This window comes from Caloenas nicobarica, chromosome 28 (genome assembly GCF_036013445.1).
Source record: "Caloenas nicobarica isolate bCalNic1 chromosome 28, bCalNic1.hap1, whole genome shotgun sequence".
Lineage (NCBI taxonomy): Eukaryota > Metazoa > Chordata > Aves > Columbiformes > Columbidae > Caloenas > Caloenas nicobarica.
Genome location: NC_088272.1, coordinates 3,982,467 through 3,999,425, shown reverse-complemented (window position 1 = coordinate 3,999,425; position 16,959 = coordinate 3,982,467). Strand labels below are relative to the sequence as shown.

General features: G+C 52.2%; 1 protein-coding gene across 1 annotated transcript; it reads right to left on the bottom strand.

Annotated features, from left to right (window-relative positions):
• Nucleotides 1–494: 494 nt before the first annotated feature.
• On the bottom strand, nt 495–16,884 carry LOC135999396 (olfactory receptor 14J1-like; the record flags this gene model as incomplete). The annotated part of the gene is made up of 3 exons (XM_065652952.1): nt 495–614; nt 7,400–7,576; nt 16,423–16,884. Coding segments are annotated over 3 exons (759 nt in total), but the record flags the coding sequence as incomplete, so codon positions are not given.
• Between the last annotated feature and the right edge of the window lie 75 nt (nt 16,885–16,959).

The following is a 16,959-nucleotide window of genomic DNA, read 5'->3' as shown; positions in this document are numbered from 1 at the left end:
TCTCGTTCCACTCCCACACTCTCCTTCTCATCCCTTGTGTTGGTGCAAGGCCTGAGTGCTCTGGCAGCCTGGTCACCGTCCTGCTGTGTGTGAGTCCTGTGAGCGCAGGCAGGGACAGGCCATGGGCACTGCTGTGACAGAGCTGCCTCAGAACAGCCTTTCCATAATGAAGGTGATCTCCTATGGGCAGGGCCTGAAGGTATAGCTCTTCTTCCAAGCTTCTCTGTAGAACATGCTGAAGTGACATGCAGATGCAAACACCAGGGTACAGCTGCACAGTGTGTGTGTGCAGGGCTGGGCACACAGCAGTGTCCTCTCACAGCCAGGCCTCCTGCCAGAGACCTGCAGGACCAGCAGAGCAGGGGCTGGGCTGTGCCCGTGTGCACTGGACACCCCATGGAAGCTGCCCCAGGGCATCGTCATGGACTGGCCCCTCACAACCTCCATTTCCAGTACTGGGCTGTCATATCAAATTGGAGAATTTGTTCCTGAAGTCAGAAGTCCGTGTTTGCATTGTACAGATGAGATGTGAGCATGCGCATCATGTAGGTGAGGTGAGTTGAACCCAAGTTAGCAGAAACACCGTCAGCTATTCCTGGGAGTTCCATGAAGGCCTGTTGGACAGACATTGTCTCGAGGTCACTTCACATCAGGAGTAACAGCCCACAGTAAAACACCCGCTGGGATCTTCTTCCTTGAACTGAAGTCCCTGTGTCCATTCCTCATGACATGGGACATCTCAGATGAGTGCAGAGCAGGGTGACACACCACAGGGCTGAGGTGTCTCCTGTCCTTTGGGAGTGGCAGCAGGAGCCCATAGGGACACTGTGAATCCTGCCTCTGTGTTGAAAAGGAACAGGCTCTGAGCATCCCTGGGTCCATGAGAAGCCGATGAGGCCAGCTCAGATATGGATGCTTGATGGAACCCTGACATTTCTGTGTGTGACTCCAGGAACAAACCCCAGTGGCCCAGTGAGATTCATCTCAGCTGCCTTGAACAGGCTCATTGGAAGTCCTCCAGTCTGCTATGTCGCCCTTGCCCGTGATTCCATATTGTGCTCTCAAAAGTGCTGTAGAAACCAGAATGGATCTGGGGTCCTTAGAAAATGCAGACCTCAAACCCATCTTCAAGAAGAGCACAAACAGGAACTGAGAGAATAACAGGCTGGCCACCCTACCTCCCTCCCTGGGAAGGGGATGGGACATGTCCTCCTGCAGCCATTTCCAGGAATGTGAAGGACAAGGAAGGGATTGCTGAACCCAAATGGACACGAGAAAGAAAGACATGTTGTGTACAGGGCGTTTGCAAGGCCTCAGACATGGTCTCCTTCTGGGCAGAGTGGTGCTGATGGGGCTCAAGAAGTGGATGCTGGCTGGGAAGTCGACTGAACCATCAAGCCCAAATATCACCAGTGGTACAAAGTCCTCCATGCAACCAGTTACCAGTGTCACCTCTCAGTGACTAGCACTTGGGCCAACACTGTTGAATGTCTTTATTCTCCCCTTCTATGATGTAACACAGTACACTTTCAGTGCCTTTGTGGATGACGCAAACCTGGGAGGAGGCCTCGAGCAACCTCCCCTGGTTCACCCTGCCCTGAGCAGGAGAGTAAGATGAGTGAGACAAGGGCTCTCTTCAAACCTGAGGTATTCCGTGATTTGAAATAATTTTTGACTTGGAGATGTTTCTGGAAAGAGAATAGGTAGAAGAATAGTAAAAAAAAAAAGTCAGAAGTGGAGATATAGAAGTGTTAACATAAATATAGCAGTTCCAGTGAGGAGTGCTTTTCACTCACATTGTTAGTAGGAAATATATTTGACAAATTTGAAAAAATGTGAGGAAGCGAGATGGGTGTCTAGGGCCTGTGGGAAAGAGGGAAGGTGTAGGACCATGTAGAACACACTTCAGTCTTGGTTGTGTCCTGGGTGCTAAGGAGGGGGATGGATGGGTGTGGTATTGAGGTCAGTTGTGTCTCGGTAACTCCTAATCCAGTAAGCAGCATGTGGCTGTGAAGGGGACTGTGGGGTCAGTTCTGTCTCTGGAGGTGACAGCCCAGCAGCAGGAACGTGGCGGGGAAAGAACCCCTGCCAAAGTACCCACAGCCCCTACCCAGGAACAGGCCTTGGAGACGGGCTGTCATGTCCATCCCACCTGAATACATGATGGGACAGCAGCAGGAACATGGTCATGTCTGTCAGAGAAGCTGGAAGGCCAGCAGCAGTCCTAGGATTGAGGAGATCATGGTGAGGTGACTTCTTTCTGGTCAAGTAAAAGACCACAAGAAGCCTAACGGGTTGGGTTCCCTGCTTGAAGGGATGATGATGAAAGCAGCTTAGTTTTCTCTGCTCACACACTGGAGCACAAGGAGGGTGATGGCTGGGTACGATGTCATGTGCTCAGCTGTGTCTCAGGAACTCATAGTCCAGTAGGAAGCCAATGGCTGTGGAGGGGACTGTGAGTCACTTGTGCCCCTGCAGGGGACAGGCCAACACCAGGAACAGGGCTGGGAAAGGACTGGGAGGTCACACATACGAGACGAGCAATCGGGCCCAATCAGCATGGCTTTATGAAAGGCAGGTCCTGCCTGACCAACCTGATCTCCTCCTGTGACAAGGTGACCGGCTTAGCAGATGAGGGAAATTCTGCCACACAGGCTGTGGATGTTGTGCACTTAGACTTCAGTAAAGCCTTTGATATCGTATCCCACAGCATCTCCTGGAGAAGCTGCAGCTCATGGCCTGGATGGTGTATCTGTGATGGATAAAGAACTGGCTGGAGGGCCGGGCCCAAAGACCTATGGTGAATGGAGACAAACCCAGTTGGCGGCCGGTCATGAGTCATGTTCCCCAGGTCTCAGTATAGGGCCAGTTCTGTTTAACCTCTTTGTCAATGATCTGGACGAGGGGATCGAGTGCACCCTCAGTAAGCTTGCAGGTGACACCAAATTGGGTGGGAGTGTTGATCTGCTGGAGGGTGGGAAGGCCACACAGAGGGATCTGGACCGGATGAAATGATGGACTGAGAACAATTGTATGAGGTTGCTGACCATGATGCCATATGGTGTGGAATATCTCTTTGGTCAGTTGGGGTCAGCTGTCCTGGCTTGGTCCCCTCCCACCCTTTAGCCACATCCAGCCCTCTTGTTTTTGGGGCAGACTGAGAAACACAGAAGGTCTTGAGGCTGTCCCAGCACTGCTCAGCAACAACAAAAATGTCAGCGTGTTCTCAAAGCTATTTTGGCCACCAAGTAAAGCACAGAACAGCAGGGAAGGAGTGTTGATCTGCTGGAGGGTAGGAAGGCCATACAGAGGGATCTGGACAAGCTGGATTGATGGGTTGAGGCCAGTTGTCTGAGGCTCAACAAGGCCAAGTCCCAGGTCCTGCACTTGGGTCACAACAACCCCATGAAGGCTCCGGGCTCAGGGAAGAGTGGCTGGAAAGCTGACCGACAGAAAGGGATCTGCGGGTGTTGACTGACAGCAGCTGAACAGGAGCCAGCGTGTGCCCAGGTGGCCAAAAAGGCCACCAGCATCCTGACGTGCACCAAGAATAGCACAGCCAGCAGTACCAGGGCCGTGATCATCCCCTTGTCCTCAGTGCTGGTGAGGCCCCACCTGGAATCCTGTGTTCAGTTTTGGGCCTCTCACTATAGGAAAGACCTTTACGTTCTGGAGCGAGTTCAGAGAAGGGCAACGGAGCTGGTGAAGAAGCTGGAGAAGAAGTCTTAGGAGGAGCGGCTGAGAGAACTGGGGCTGTTTAGCCTGGAGAAAAGGAGGCTGAGGGGAGACCTTGTCACTGTCTATAACGGCCTGATAGGAGGTTGGAGCAGGGAGGGTGTTTGTGTCTTCTCCTGAGTAGCAAGTGATAGGACAAGAGGAAATGGCCTCAAGTTGTGCCAGGGGAGGTTTAGACTGGATATTAGGAAAAAATTCTTCTTGGAAATGGTTGTCGGGCATTGGAATAGGCTGCCCAGGGAAGTCACGGGGTCACCATCCCTGTAGGTGTTTAAAAGGAGTTTAGATGAGGTTCTTAAGGGAGATGGTTTAGTGCTCGAGTCAGGTTATGGTTAGACTCGATGATCCTTGAGGGTCTCTTTCCACTGAAACGATTCTATGATTCCGTGATATCAACTGGATAATTCTTCTATCACTTCTTCTCAGTGCTCTTCATGTACCTGCCTCTTTGCCTACAGTGCTGAAACTTTTCTAACTAAGCACAGAAGTCTTGAATACTAGATGTAAATGATGGAAGCAACATGTCTTTATCAGTCTTGTCTGATACCTGCCAGTCCAGGCAAACACCTCAGGTATACTGGGGCCTCTCGAGGTTTGCATTGGATGCTTATAGTGAGACCATGGAGCTCAGCCTGAAAAACTGAGAACTCCCCTCAAAACCAAATCAAACCAAAAACAACAACAAGAACAAAAAACCCCACACTCTTTTTTTCTCAGATGAAATGATTCAATATTTCCAATAAAATGTCTGTGGAATTTCTATACTGCGAAAATATGAATTTTCAGAATGTATATGTAGTGTGGGAGTTGAAACATTGACCTTTCCCTGTGCTTGCATTGCCACAATTCTGTCTATCATGCTGTGTATTTAATCCCCCTGAACATCCAGGAGTTTCTACCTGTCCTTATTCAGCTCACCATGTCTGAAGTCATCTCTTCAGAAGCCTGTCTGGACATTTGCACTTTCCATTGCTCCCCAGAGGTTCTTCCTCCTCTCACTCTTTGCTCATTCAGAGCCTCTCAGCTCTCTCCCTGCTTTGAGCTTCAGGCAGGTAAAGTCTTTCAGCAGTTGCTGTTGTACTCCCTATAGGCGACTCAATTATGGCAATGGACCTCACTGGAAACTACTTAATTTAACCATAGAACTGAGAAACATCATTAAGTTCTATTGTGTTTTCTTTTTTTTCTCCTTTCTTTGTTTCCTCTGATTAAAAATTCCCCGGTGCCTGTTTAATCCGGTTCTCTAAGGAAACATGAACTAATTCCTGCAAACAAGCTGTAACAATCAGGTGCAAACTTCCGTGCAGAATCTGATGTAAAGAAATGTGATGCAAATCCCAGCGGGCCAATGAGCAAAACAGGGAGTTTGGGGAGCTGATTAGAGATTTCCTGCTAACAATTTGAGTAGAGAAACATTCTTCACAGGAACTGCTCTGTTTCTGTTGTCGCCTTTTAGGTCTCCTCCTCTGCCTCTTTTTTCCTTTTTTTTTGTCTTGTTCCTCCACCTATTCTGTCTTCCAAAACCTTTCCAAGGGGAAGATTCCTTGAATCACAGAGTAACTCAGGTTTGAACATCCTCTTGTCTCACTGTCCTGCTCAGGGCAGGGTGAACCAGGTGAGGTTGTCCAAGGCCTCTGCCCAGCTTTGCACCATCCACAAAGGAGCTGAAGGTTCACTCCGTCACCTCATTCAGGGGGAGAATAAAGACATTCACCAGTGCTGGCCCAAGTGCTGGTCCCTGAGGGATTCCACTGGTAACTGACTGCAGGGGGGGCTTTGTACCACTGGTGACATTTGGGCTTCATCATCCAGCCAGCTTCCCACCCAGCATCCACTTCTTGAGCCCACAGAGAACCAATCGCATTATAAGGACACCATGGGAAACCACGTCTGACACCTTGCAAAATTCTATGTGCACAACATGCCTTTCTTTCCCTGCCCATTTGGGTTCAGCAATCCCTTTCTTGTTTTCCAAGTGCCTGGACATGGCTGCAGGAGGACTTGTCCCATTCCCTTCCCATGGAAGGACACAGGCTGACCAGCCTGTAATTCTCACAGTTCTCATTCCTGCCCTTCTTGAAGACAGGTTTGACAACTGCCTTTTCCAAGGACCTCAGAACCCCTCTGATTGCTCTGGCAGGTTTCAGACCACAATTCAGACTCACAGGTAAGGATGACATAGCAGACAGGAGCACGTGAGATTGATCTGCCTGGGCCAGTGGGGTTTGTTCCTGGAGTCACACACAGAAATGTCAGGTTCTTTCAGGTGTCCACATCTGAGCCGGCCTCGTGGGCTCCTTATGCACCCAGGGATGTTCAGAGACAGAGTCTGTCCCTTTCACACACAGAGGCAGGAGTCACAGTGTCCCTCTGGCCTCCTGTTGCCACTCCCAAAGGACAGGAGGCACCTCAGCCCTGTGGTGTGTCACCCTGCTCTGCACTCATCTGAGATGTCCCACGTCATGAGGAATGGACACAGGGACATTGGTTAAAGGAAGCACAACCGGTGCTGCATTTAGGCAGTTTCCATGGGATGTTACTCCCAACGAGAAACAACCTCAAGACCCTGTCTGTCCTACAGGCTAAAATGGAACCCACAGGAATAGCTCGTGGCGTTTCTGCTGACTCGGGTTCATCTCACCTCTCATGCATGATGTGCATGCTCACATCTCATCCGTATGATGCAACATGAACAGCTGAAATACTCATTCGGTGTCCCTCCATGGAGGGACAAAGAACCTCTCTGAGCTGGGGAGAGAGGAAATGGTGGTTGTGAGGGGCCAGTCCATGACGATGCCCTGGGGCAGCTTCCACGGGGTGTCCAGTGCACAGGGGCACAGCCCAGCCCCTGCTCTGCTGGTCCTGCAGGTCTCTGGCAGGAGGCCTGGCTGTGAGAGGACACTGCTGTGTGCCCAGCCCTGCACACACACACTGTGCAGCTGTACCCTGCTGTTTGCATCTGCATGTCACTTCAGCATGTTCTACAGAGAAGCTTGGAAGAAGAGGTAAACCTTCAGGCCCTGCCCATAGGAGATCACCTTTCTTTCTGCAAAGGCTGTTCTGAGGCCAGCTCTTTCACAGCAGTGCCCATGGCCTGTCCCTGCCTGCGCTCACAGGACTGACACACAGCAGGACGGTGACCAGGCTGCCAGAGCACTCAGGCCTTGCACCAACACAAGGGATGAGGAGGAGAGTGTGGGAGTGGAACGAGAACAGCTCTGGAAGGCCAAGCGCTGGTGCTCCCTGGCAGGGCTGCCAGGCTGGACTCTTTTCCCCTCCTCCCATGCACACAGGAACTGTCCCTGCAGCTCCAAATAGGCTTTGCAGGAAGGATATAGTGAAAAAAAGGTCACTACAGGACCCTTTATTTTATTTAAATACACACAGATCACGGCTCCTCATTTACACAGCCATTAGTTATAAAAGAAAAGCAGAAAGTGATTTAGAGAGGGGATGACATTATCACAATAAAGAAAACATCAATAACAACAGAAAATAGAGATGAGAGACTGGACCTGTAACTAGTTACATTAAAACTGCTATGTAGTAGCAGATGGGTAGTTTCCTGCTTCAGAAAACACTAAGGTATGAGTTTCCACAGGGCATCCTTGAGCTCCTGGTTCCTCATGCTGTAGATGAGGGGGTTCACTGCTGGAGGCACCACCGAGTACAGAACAGACACCACCAGGTCCAGGGATGGAGAGGAGATGGAGGGGGGCTTCAGGTACACAAATGAACCAGTGCTGATAATCAGGGAGACCACGGCCAGGTGAGGGAGGCACGTGGAAAAGGCTTTGTGCCGTCCCTGCTCAGAGGGGATCCTCAGCACGGCCCTCAAGATCTGCACATAGGAGAAAAGAATGAAAATAAAACACCCAAATACTGCTAAGAGAGTAACCACAAGAAGCCCAAGTTCGCTGAGGTAGGAGTTCGAGCAGGAGAGCTTGAGGATCTGGGGGATTTCACAGAAGAACTGATCCACAGTATTACCATGGCAGAGTGGCAGTGAAAATGTATTGGCCGTGTGCAGCAGAGCAGTGAGAAACCCAGTGGCCCAGGCAGCTGCTGCCATGTGGACACAAGCTCTGCTGCCCAGGAGGGTCCCGTAGTGCAGGGGTTTGCAGATGGCAACGTAGCGGTCGTAGGACATGATGGTGAGAAGAGAATACTCTGCACCAAACAAGAAACATACAAAGAAGACCTGGGCAGCACATCCTGCAAAGGAAATGACGCTGGTATCCCAGAGTGAGCTGGCCATGGATTTGGGGACAGTGATGGAGATGGAGCCCAGGTCGAGGAGGGCGAGGTTGAGCAGGAAGAAGTACATGGGGATGTGGAGGTGCTGGTCACAGGCTATGGTGGTGATGATGAGGCCGTTGCCCAGGAGGGCAGCCAGGTAGATGCCCAGGAAGAGCCAGAAGTGCAAGAGCTGCAGCTCCCGTGTGTCTGTGAATGCCAGGAGGAGGAAATGGGTGATGGAGCTGCTGTTGGACATTTGCTGTTTGTTGGCATGTGGGCTCTGTTCAAAAAAAGAAAAAGCAACTTTAAATTAGGACAGACTCCTCTTAGCAAAGCCACACCATTTTTCATTGATATCAGCCCAACTGAAATGCATTTCCTTTCTCTGTTGTGTGCTGGCTGAGTGTGCTGTGTGCAGCGGGACCTCTGCCTGTGTGCTGCAAGCAGCCAGCTTTGATCTGCTGCAGGGGAGACAGGGGAGCTGGATTGTGACAGCTCCCATGTTCACATGGACAGATGTAATCCACCTTCAATGAAAAAGTTTAATATCCGTGCTCATGACTGTCAAGGGCTTGGGCTGCAGAGGAGACAATTACCATGTCTTTTCAAATATTTTATCTGTGCTTTTTTATTTTCCACCACCACATCAGGTGAGCAGGGATTTTTTAGGGGGAGAAATCCTCTATTCTGTGATTTAAAATGTGACGAGTCTTGAGACAGGACAGGCAAAAAGGCTCAGCTTTGTCTGGCTCAGTGCAGAGTCAGACAGCAGAAGTGGCCATCAGGATTTTACTCATCTGTCCTGTGCTTCATTTTGTGCTGCCATGAAAATGACTTCAAATTCAAATTATAACACATTAATCCAAACAATTGGACTTACACTGGAGCAGGAGAGCCTTTTAGAAAGGGCAGATCTGCAAATTCTGTGCCATCCCAGAGGTGGAGATGTGATGGAGAGAGCAGGACACGACCCCTCACCCAGAGAAGCAAAGGACTCTGGCAGGAGAGTGCGGACCCAAGGAAAGGCTCAGCACTCCTGGCATCCTACAGCAGAGCTGGGCCTTTCTGGGGGCAGCTGGTGAGCCCAGCAGGACAGGCAGAGCAGAGTCAGGGCTCCTGGAGATGGGATGTGCTAAAGGGACAGTCCGATCATTGCCCAGCAGACAACCCCCAGCAGCCACCTGCAGAGCAGGAGCAGAAGAGCTCCTGACCAGCCCCTGCTCTGCTGCCTGGAGCTGTCCCTGCCTGCAGCTGTGTCTCTGTGCCCAGGTCTCCTCCTGTCAGTGTCACAGACCCCATCCCAGCCGCTGTGTGCTCAGCTCTGCCCTGCAGACCCCTCCCAGCAGCCGGCACTGCCCAGGGGCAGCTCTTTGTGGGCCGGCTCTGATGGGAACATCAGACCAGCCCTGATGAGGCTGGAAAGGTCATCCTGATGCTGTTTGTAAGCCACAGTGTGTTGATTTCTTATACTCCCAGGTTTATTCACGTCTAAGAGAAATGGACCTGGAATTTCAGTGCCTCCTCCTGAGCCAAGAGATGAGTTGCTATGTCCCAGTGCCCACCCTAACAACCCAGAGTAAGAGACTGAAATAACAGATTCTTTCCCTTTCAGGTACCCACTGCCTTGCTGTACTTTTTAAAAGGTCCCCTTGGAATCTCCTTTGGTGATCTGGAGCTGGGAGCAGCCCTGACCCAGGCAGCACCCTCTCCATAGCAGAATCCTGCCCAACCAGATCTTGCTCCTTCCCCCCACAGCTTCTCCCCACAGCACCGTGGGGATCTCCCCGGGCAGGCTGAGTGCTGACCCTGGCAGGCGGCAGAGTCCCTGCCCCGGCACAGCCCTGGGGTGCAGGGACCCTGCTCTGCAGGACAGCCCTGGGCACCCCTGGGTGCTCACCCAGCTTCACAGCTGTTCAAAATTGCCTATTAACAGCCCCCTCCTTACAGATCCCTCAAGCTGTGCCTGTGCTAACTTGAGGAGATGCCTCCAGGAGCTACAGCTGCATTGCCCTGCACCCAGAGACTTACCGGGTCAAGGGCTGCAAAGATTTCTGCTCCAGTGAGCTCTCAGTCATCCTCCCCATCCTGACCACCTTTAATCTTTCTCTGCCTTGCTCGTCTCCCTGAGATCCCCAGGCAGAGCCCTCAGCCCTGCTGCGCTTTGCAGAGGAGCTGCTCCTGGGCAGAGCTGTCTCTCTGCAGCGCTGCCGCTTGCCATGAGCTCCCTGTGTCCCAGGAGCCCAGCCCAGCTCAGCAGCACAGGAGCAGCCCAAGGCGCTTTAATGACCCCTCTGGTGGGTTTGGTGCTGAGTCTATGAACCTCAGACCCTGGAGGAAGTTGAAGAAACCTCTCAAGAAGCCCAAGTCAGATTCAAACTCCAAAGTTTCTTGTAATGTTACTGGGTCCCACTGAGGAACGCTACTGAGGAAATACAGACCCCAGGATCTGGTTAGAGAAGAAAACTGGAGGCAGAGATGACAGGTCAGGACAAGCAAGGTGAAGGTCTCTCTGATGCTGAGTAAAGCTGGATGTGTTTCATTAACCAAAGGGCCAAGCCCTGACCCCCAGCCCTGGGAAGGCAGATCCTGTCCCTCCCACGTTGCCCAGGGCCCTTCCTGGGACAGTGTGATGTGGGGCTGTGCAAGGCCAAGGGCAGGACTATGGTCCCACACCTCCCAGGTTCCTGGCTGGGGACAAGGAGGCCATGAGGCCCCTGCACTGTAAGGACAAGGTGTCTCCTCACAGGCATCAGAGCTGGAGACAACAGCCATAACCAAGGGGAGAAGGGGCTCATGTCTGTTGGGGGCTTTAAACCTCTTTACATCCCTTGATCCTCTCCACGACAGCCTGTCCTATGCTGTGGCATCCCCTGCACCTCTTTCCCTGCAGGCTGGAGACATCCCCCCTGCTGCCCCACCTTGCTCTTGTCTGAGCATCTTCCTTCCTTTGCTGATCTCTCTCCATCCTCCCCAGCTGTTCCTTGAAGCACAAAGCCTTGGGCTGATGCAGACTCCCTCTGGGTGACCTGCTCCACCACAGCACTGCCCTTCCACTCACATTCCTTGCTGCTCATGTCCAGCCTGGACCTCCCCAGCTGCACTGTGTGCCATTATTTCTTTCTCATGCTCTTTCCCACTGTGAAGAAAACCTCCACCATCTCGGAAACCACCCTTCCAGCACTCTCAGGCTACTCCTACACTGCTGCAGCCTCCCCAGCGCTGCTGGGCCAGAGCAGCCCAGGTCCCTCAGCATCCCACACCATGTGCACAAGGTCCTGACCCCTGCCTTGGCAGAGCCCTGCACTCTCCAGTTCCTCCCTGCTTCTCCAAACTGGGAGCCGCACACTGGCACACACCCGTGTGTGTGGGGTCACACCAGTGCTGAACCGAATGGGATGAGAACTCCAGGTGTCTGGGTCCCCACGCTCCTCCTCATGCAGCCCCGTGTGCAGCTGCCTTGTTCATGGTGAGCGTGCAGCACGGGCTTGTGTGGCGGCCCTTGTAGTGCCCAGGCCCTTCTCCTCAGGGTCCCTGCTCAGCGTGTCAGGTCCTGCTGTGTCCTGGTGGATGGGGTTATTCTCCTGCCCCGATACAGAACTGGCCGCTTCTCCTTTTAAAACTTCAGAGATTCCTGAGTGGTGGAACCACTCGCCTGGGGAGCCCCCGGTGCCCCCTAAAGAAAAGGGGCCCCTGGCCCCTAGAACTCTCCTGAGCCCAGGAAGAGGCCACTAAAATGGCAGCAGTAGCAGGGTTCCATCAAGAGTTTATTCAAGAAAAAGGAAATAATTTCCAATTTCCCTAGCACAGTCTTTCAGTGCTGCTTTCTCCTCCTTATCCTGGTGCCTCTCCCTGACTGCCGTGCCCCACTTTCGGTGGCACCAGATTGTTGGGGGGCATGGCCATGTGCCCCCACAGGCTTTGTCATTGGTGCCCTCACTCACAAGGGAAAACCCATCTGGTCACTCCCCACATAAAGGTGCTCCACACATCCAAGCAACTTCTTCACTCTGAGGGAATCCCACTGCTGACCCTTCCAGCCCGTCTCTCCTGAAAAGCCTGTACCCAGCCATTGCAGCACCCCAAGCTGTGTGACTTGTCCCACCACGCCTGGCGGTGACTCCATGGGTGTCAAACAGCACAGGCTGCAGCTTGTCCTGGCTGTGCCCTTGGCTCAGGGCATCAGTGCACAGTTGGGCTGTGGCACCTCAGCTGTAGCACCCGGCCAAGCTCTGAGAGGCTTAGGGAAATCTGGTGGGTCTCAAGAATCCAGGTCCCCATGTGTGCAAAGGTTTGACGTCAGAGCAGAGCGATGTCACAGTGCTTGGCAGATGGAAAGTTAGGGCTGAAATGGGGCAACAGGAGAGTGAGCAAGCCCTGCTGTCCCCAAGGCCAGAGAGAAACAGGGCTGGCAATGACAGACCTGGAAGGAAACGTGTGTTTTGTCAGTGGCGTCTCTGCTGCCCCTGAGGTACTTGGGCACTGATCTCTAGGAATGACAAGGTGCTGCTGACAGGCCCAATGTGACAATGGTGTGTCTGTCCCTTGATTGTGTTATCAAGGGGGTGAGAACAGGGTGGTCACTTTTTTTCCGGGCTAAACAGACTCAGGTCGCTCAACCACTCCTCATAAGACTTGTGCTTCAGACCCTCACCAGCTGTTTTGCCCTTCTCTGAACTTGCTCCAGCACCTCAAGGTCTTTCCTTTTGTGAGGGGGCCAGAGCTGAATAGAGGATTCGAGGTGGGGCCTCACCAGTGCCCAGTACAGGGGAAGGTCACTACCCTGGTACTGCTGGCTGTGCTATTCTTGGTGCACGTCAGGATGCTGGTGGCCTTTTTGGCCACCTGGGCACACGCTGGCTCCTGTTCAGCTGCTGTCAGTCAACACCCTCAGATCCCTTTCTGCCGAGCAGCTTTCCAGCCGCGCTTCCCTGAGCCTGGAGCCTTCATGGGGTTGTTGTGACCCAAGTGCAGGACCCAGGACTTGGCCTTGTTGAACCTCAGACAACTGGCCTCAGCCCATCAATCCAGCTCATCCAGATCGCTCTATATGACCTTCATATCCTCCAGCAGATCAACACTCCTTCCCTGCTGTGCTGTGCTTTACTTGGTGGCCAAAATAGCTTTGAGAACATGCTGACATTTTTGTTCTTGCTGAACAGTGCTGGCACAGCCTCAAGGCCTTCTGTGTTTCTCAGTCTGCCCCAAAAACAAGAGGGCTGGATGTGGCTAAAGGGTGGGAGGGGACCAAGCCAGGACAGCTGACCCCAACTGACCAAAGAGATATTCCACACCATATGGCATCATGGTCAGTAACCTCATACAATTGTTCTCAGTCCATCATTTCATCCAGTCCAGATCCCTCTGTATGGCCTTCCCACCCTCCAGCAGATCAACACTCCCACCCAATTTGGTGTCACCTGCAAACTTACTGAGGGTGCACTCGATCCCCTCGTCCAGATCATTGACAAAGAGATTAAACAGAACTGGCCCCAATACTGAGCCCTGGGAACACCACTCATGACCGGCCGCCAACTGGGTTTGTTTCTGTTCACCACAACTCTTTGGGCCCGGCCCTCCAGCCAGTTCTTTATCCATCGCAGATACACCATCCAGGCCATGAGCTGCAGCTTCTCCAGAAGACGCTGTGGGATACGGTGTCAAAGGCTTTACTGAAGTCTAAGTACACAACATCCACAGCTTGTGTGGCAGATTAATTCCCCCACGACAGACTTTCCCTCATCTGCTAAGCCGGTCACCTTGTCACAGGAGGAGATCAGGTTGGTCAAGCAGGACCTGCCTTTCATAAAGCCATGCTGATTGGGCCCGATTGCTCGTCTAGTATGTGTGACCCCCCAGTCCCTTTTCCAGCCCTGTTCCTGCTCTTCCTGGGTAGGGGCTGTGGGTACTTTGGCAGGGGTTCTTTCCCAGCCACGTTCATTCTGCTGGGCTGTCACCTCCAGAGACAGAACTGACCCCACAGTCCCCTTCACAGCCACACGCTGCTTACTGGATTAGGAGTTACTGAGACACAACTGACCTCATAATACCACACCCATCCATCCTCCTCCGTAGCACCCAGGACCCAACCAAGACTGAAGTGTGTTCTACATGGTCCTACACCTCCCCTCTTTCCCACAGGCCCTAGACACCCATCTCGCTTCCTCACATTTTTTCAAATTTGTCGAATATATTTCCTACTAACAATGTGAGTGAAAAGCACTCCTCACTGGAACTGCTATATTTATGTTAACACTTCTATATCTCCTCTTCAGACTTTTTTTTTTTACTATTCTTCTACCTATTCTCTTTCCAGAAACATCTCCAAGTCAAAAATTATTTCAAATCACAGAATACCTCAGGTTTGAAGAGAGCCCTTGTCTCACTCATCTTACTCTCCTGCTCAGGGCAGGGTCAACCAGGGGAGGTTGCTCGAGGCCTCCTCCCAGGTTTGCGTCATCCACAAAGGCACTGAAAGTGCACTCTGTTACATCATAGAAGGGGAGAATAAAGACGTTCAACAGTGTTGGCCCAAGTGCTGGTCACTGAGAGATGACACTGGTAACTGGCTGCATGGAGGACTTTGTACCACTGGTGATATTTGGGCTTGATGGTTCAGCCAACTTCCCACCCAGCATCCACTTCTTGAGCCCCATCAGCACCACTCTGCCCAGAAGGAGACCATGTCTGAGGCCTTGCAAACACCCTGTACACAACATGTCTTTCTTTCTCGTGTCCATTTGGGTTCAGCAATCCCTTCCTTGCCCTTCACATTCCTGGAAATGGCTGCAGGATGACATGTCCCATCCCCTTCCCAGGGAGGGAGGTAGGGTGGCCAGCCTGTTATTCTCTCAGTTCCTGTTTGTGCTCTTCTTGAAGATGGGTTTGAGGTCTGCATTTTCTAAGGACCCCAGATCCATTCTGGTTTCTACGGCACTTTTGAGAGCACAATATGGAATCACGGGCAAGGGTGACATAGCAGACTGGAGGACTTCCAATGAGCCTGTTCAAGGCAGCTGAGATGAATCTCACTGGGCCACTGGGGTTTGTTCCTGGAGTCACACACAGAAATGTCAGGCTTCCATCAAGCATCCATATCTGAGCTGGCCTCATCGGCTTCTCATGGACCCAGGGATGCTCAGAGCCTGTTCCTTTTCAACACAGAGGCAGGATTCACAGTGTCCCTATGGGCTCCTGCTGCCACTCCCAAAGGACAGGAGACACCTCAGCCCTGTGGTGTGTCACCCTGCTCTGCACTCATCTGAGATGTCCCACGTCATGAGGAATGGACACAGGGACTTCAGTTCAAGGAAGAAGATCCTAGCGGGTGTTTTACTGTGGGCTGTTACTCCTGATGTGAAGTGACCTCGAGACAATGTCTGTCCCACAGGCCTTCATGGAACTCCCAGGAATAGCTGATGGTGTTTCTGCTAACTTGGGTTCAACTCACCTCACCTACATGATGCGCATGCTCACATCTCATCTGTACAATGCAAACACGGACTTCTGACTTCAGGAACAAATTCTCCAATTTGATATGACAGCCCAGTGCTGGAAATGGAGGTTACGAGGGGCCAGTCCATGACGATGCCCTGGAGCAGCTTCCACGGGGTGTCCAGTGCACAGGGGCACAGCCCAGCCCCTGCTCTGCTGGTCCTGCAGGTCTCTGGCAGGAGGCCTGGCTGTGAGAGGACACTGCTGTGTGCCCAGCCCTGCACACACACACTGTGCAGCTGGACACTGCTGTTTGCATCTGCATGTCAATTCAGCATGTTCTACAGAGAAGCTTGGAAGAAGAGCTAAACCTTCAGGCCCTGCCCATAGGAGATCACCTTTCTTTCTGCAAAGGCTGTTGTGAGGCCAGCTCTGTCACAGCAGTGCCCATGGCCTGTCCCTGCCTGCGCTCACAGGACTGACACACAGCAGGACGGTGACCAGGCTGCCAGAGCACTCAGGCCTTGCACCAACACAAGGGATGAGAAGGAGAGTGTGGGAGTGGAACGAAAACAGCTCTGGAAGGCCAAGCGCTGCTGCTCCCTGGCAGGGCTGCCAGGCTGGACTCTTTCCTCCTTCTCCCACCCACACAGGAATTTTCCCTGAACCTCCAAAAAGGCCTTGGAGGAAGGATATAGTGAAAAACAAGTTCCTACAGGAATGTTTATTTTGTTTAAGAGAAAAGGAGAGCACGGCTCCTCATTTACACAGCCAGTGGTTAAAAAAGAAAAGCAGACAGAGATTTAGAAAGGGAATGACAATGTTATCACAATAAAAACCAACTTCAATAAAAACAGAAAATACAAGTGAGAGGCTGGACCTGTAACTAGTTACATTAAAACTACTATGTAGAAGGAGAGAAGCAGTTTATTGCTTCAGAAAACACTGAGATATGAGTTTCCACAGGGCATCCTTGAGCTCCTGGTTCCTCATGCTGTAGATGAGGGGGTTCACTGCTGGAGGCACCACCGAGTACAGAACAGACACCACCAGGTCCAGGGATGGGGAGGAGATGGAGGGGGGCTTCAGGTGGGCAAACATGATGGTGCTGACAAACAAGGAGACCACGGCCAGGTGAGGGAGGCACGTGGATAAGGCTTTGTGCCGTCCCTGCTCAGAGGGGATCCTCAGCACAGCCCTGAAGATCTGCAAATAGGACAGTATGATGAACACAAAACACATAAAAGCTAAACAGGCACTGACTACAAGAAGCCCAAGTTCCCTGAGGGAGAAGTCTGAGCAGGAGAGCTTGAGGATCTGGGGGATTTCACAGAAGAACTGGTCCAGGGCATTGCCCTTGCACAGTGGCAGTGAAAATGTATTGGCCGTGTGCAGCAGAGCATGGAGAAACCCAGTGGCCCAGGCAGCTGCTGCCATGTGGACACAAGCTCTGCTGCCCAGGAGGGTCCCGTAGTGCAGGGGTTTGCAGATGGCAACGTAGCGGTCGTAGGACATGATGGTGAGAAGAAAATACTCTGCACCAAACAAGAAAAA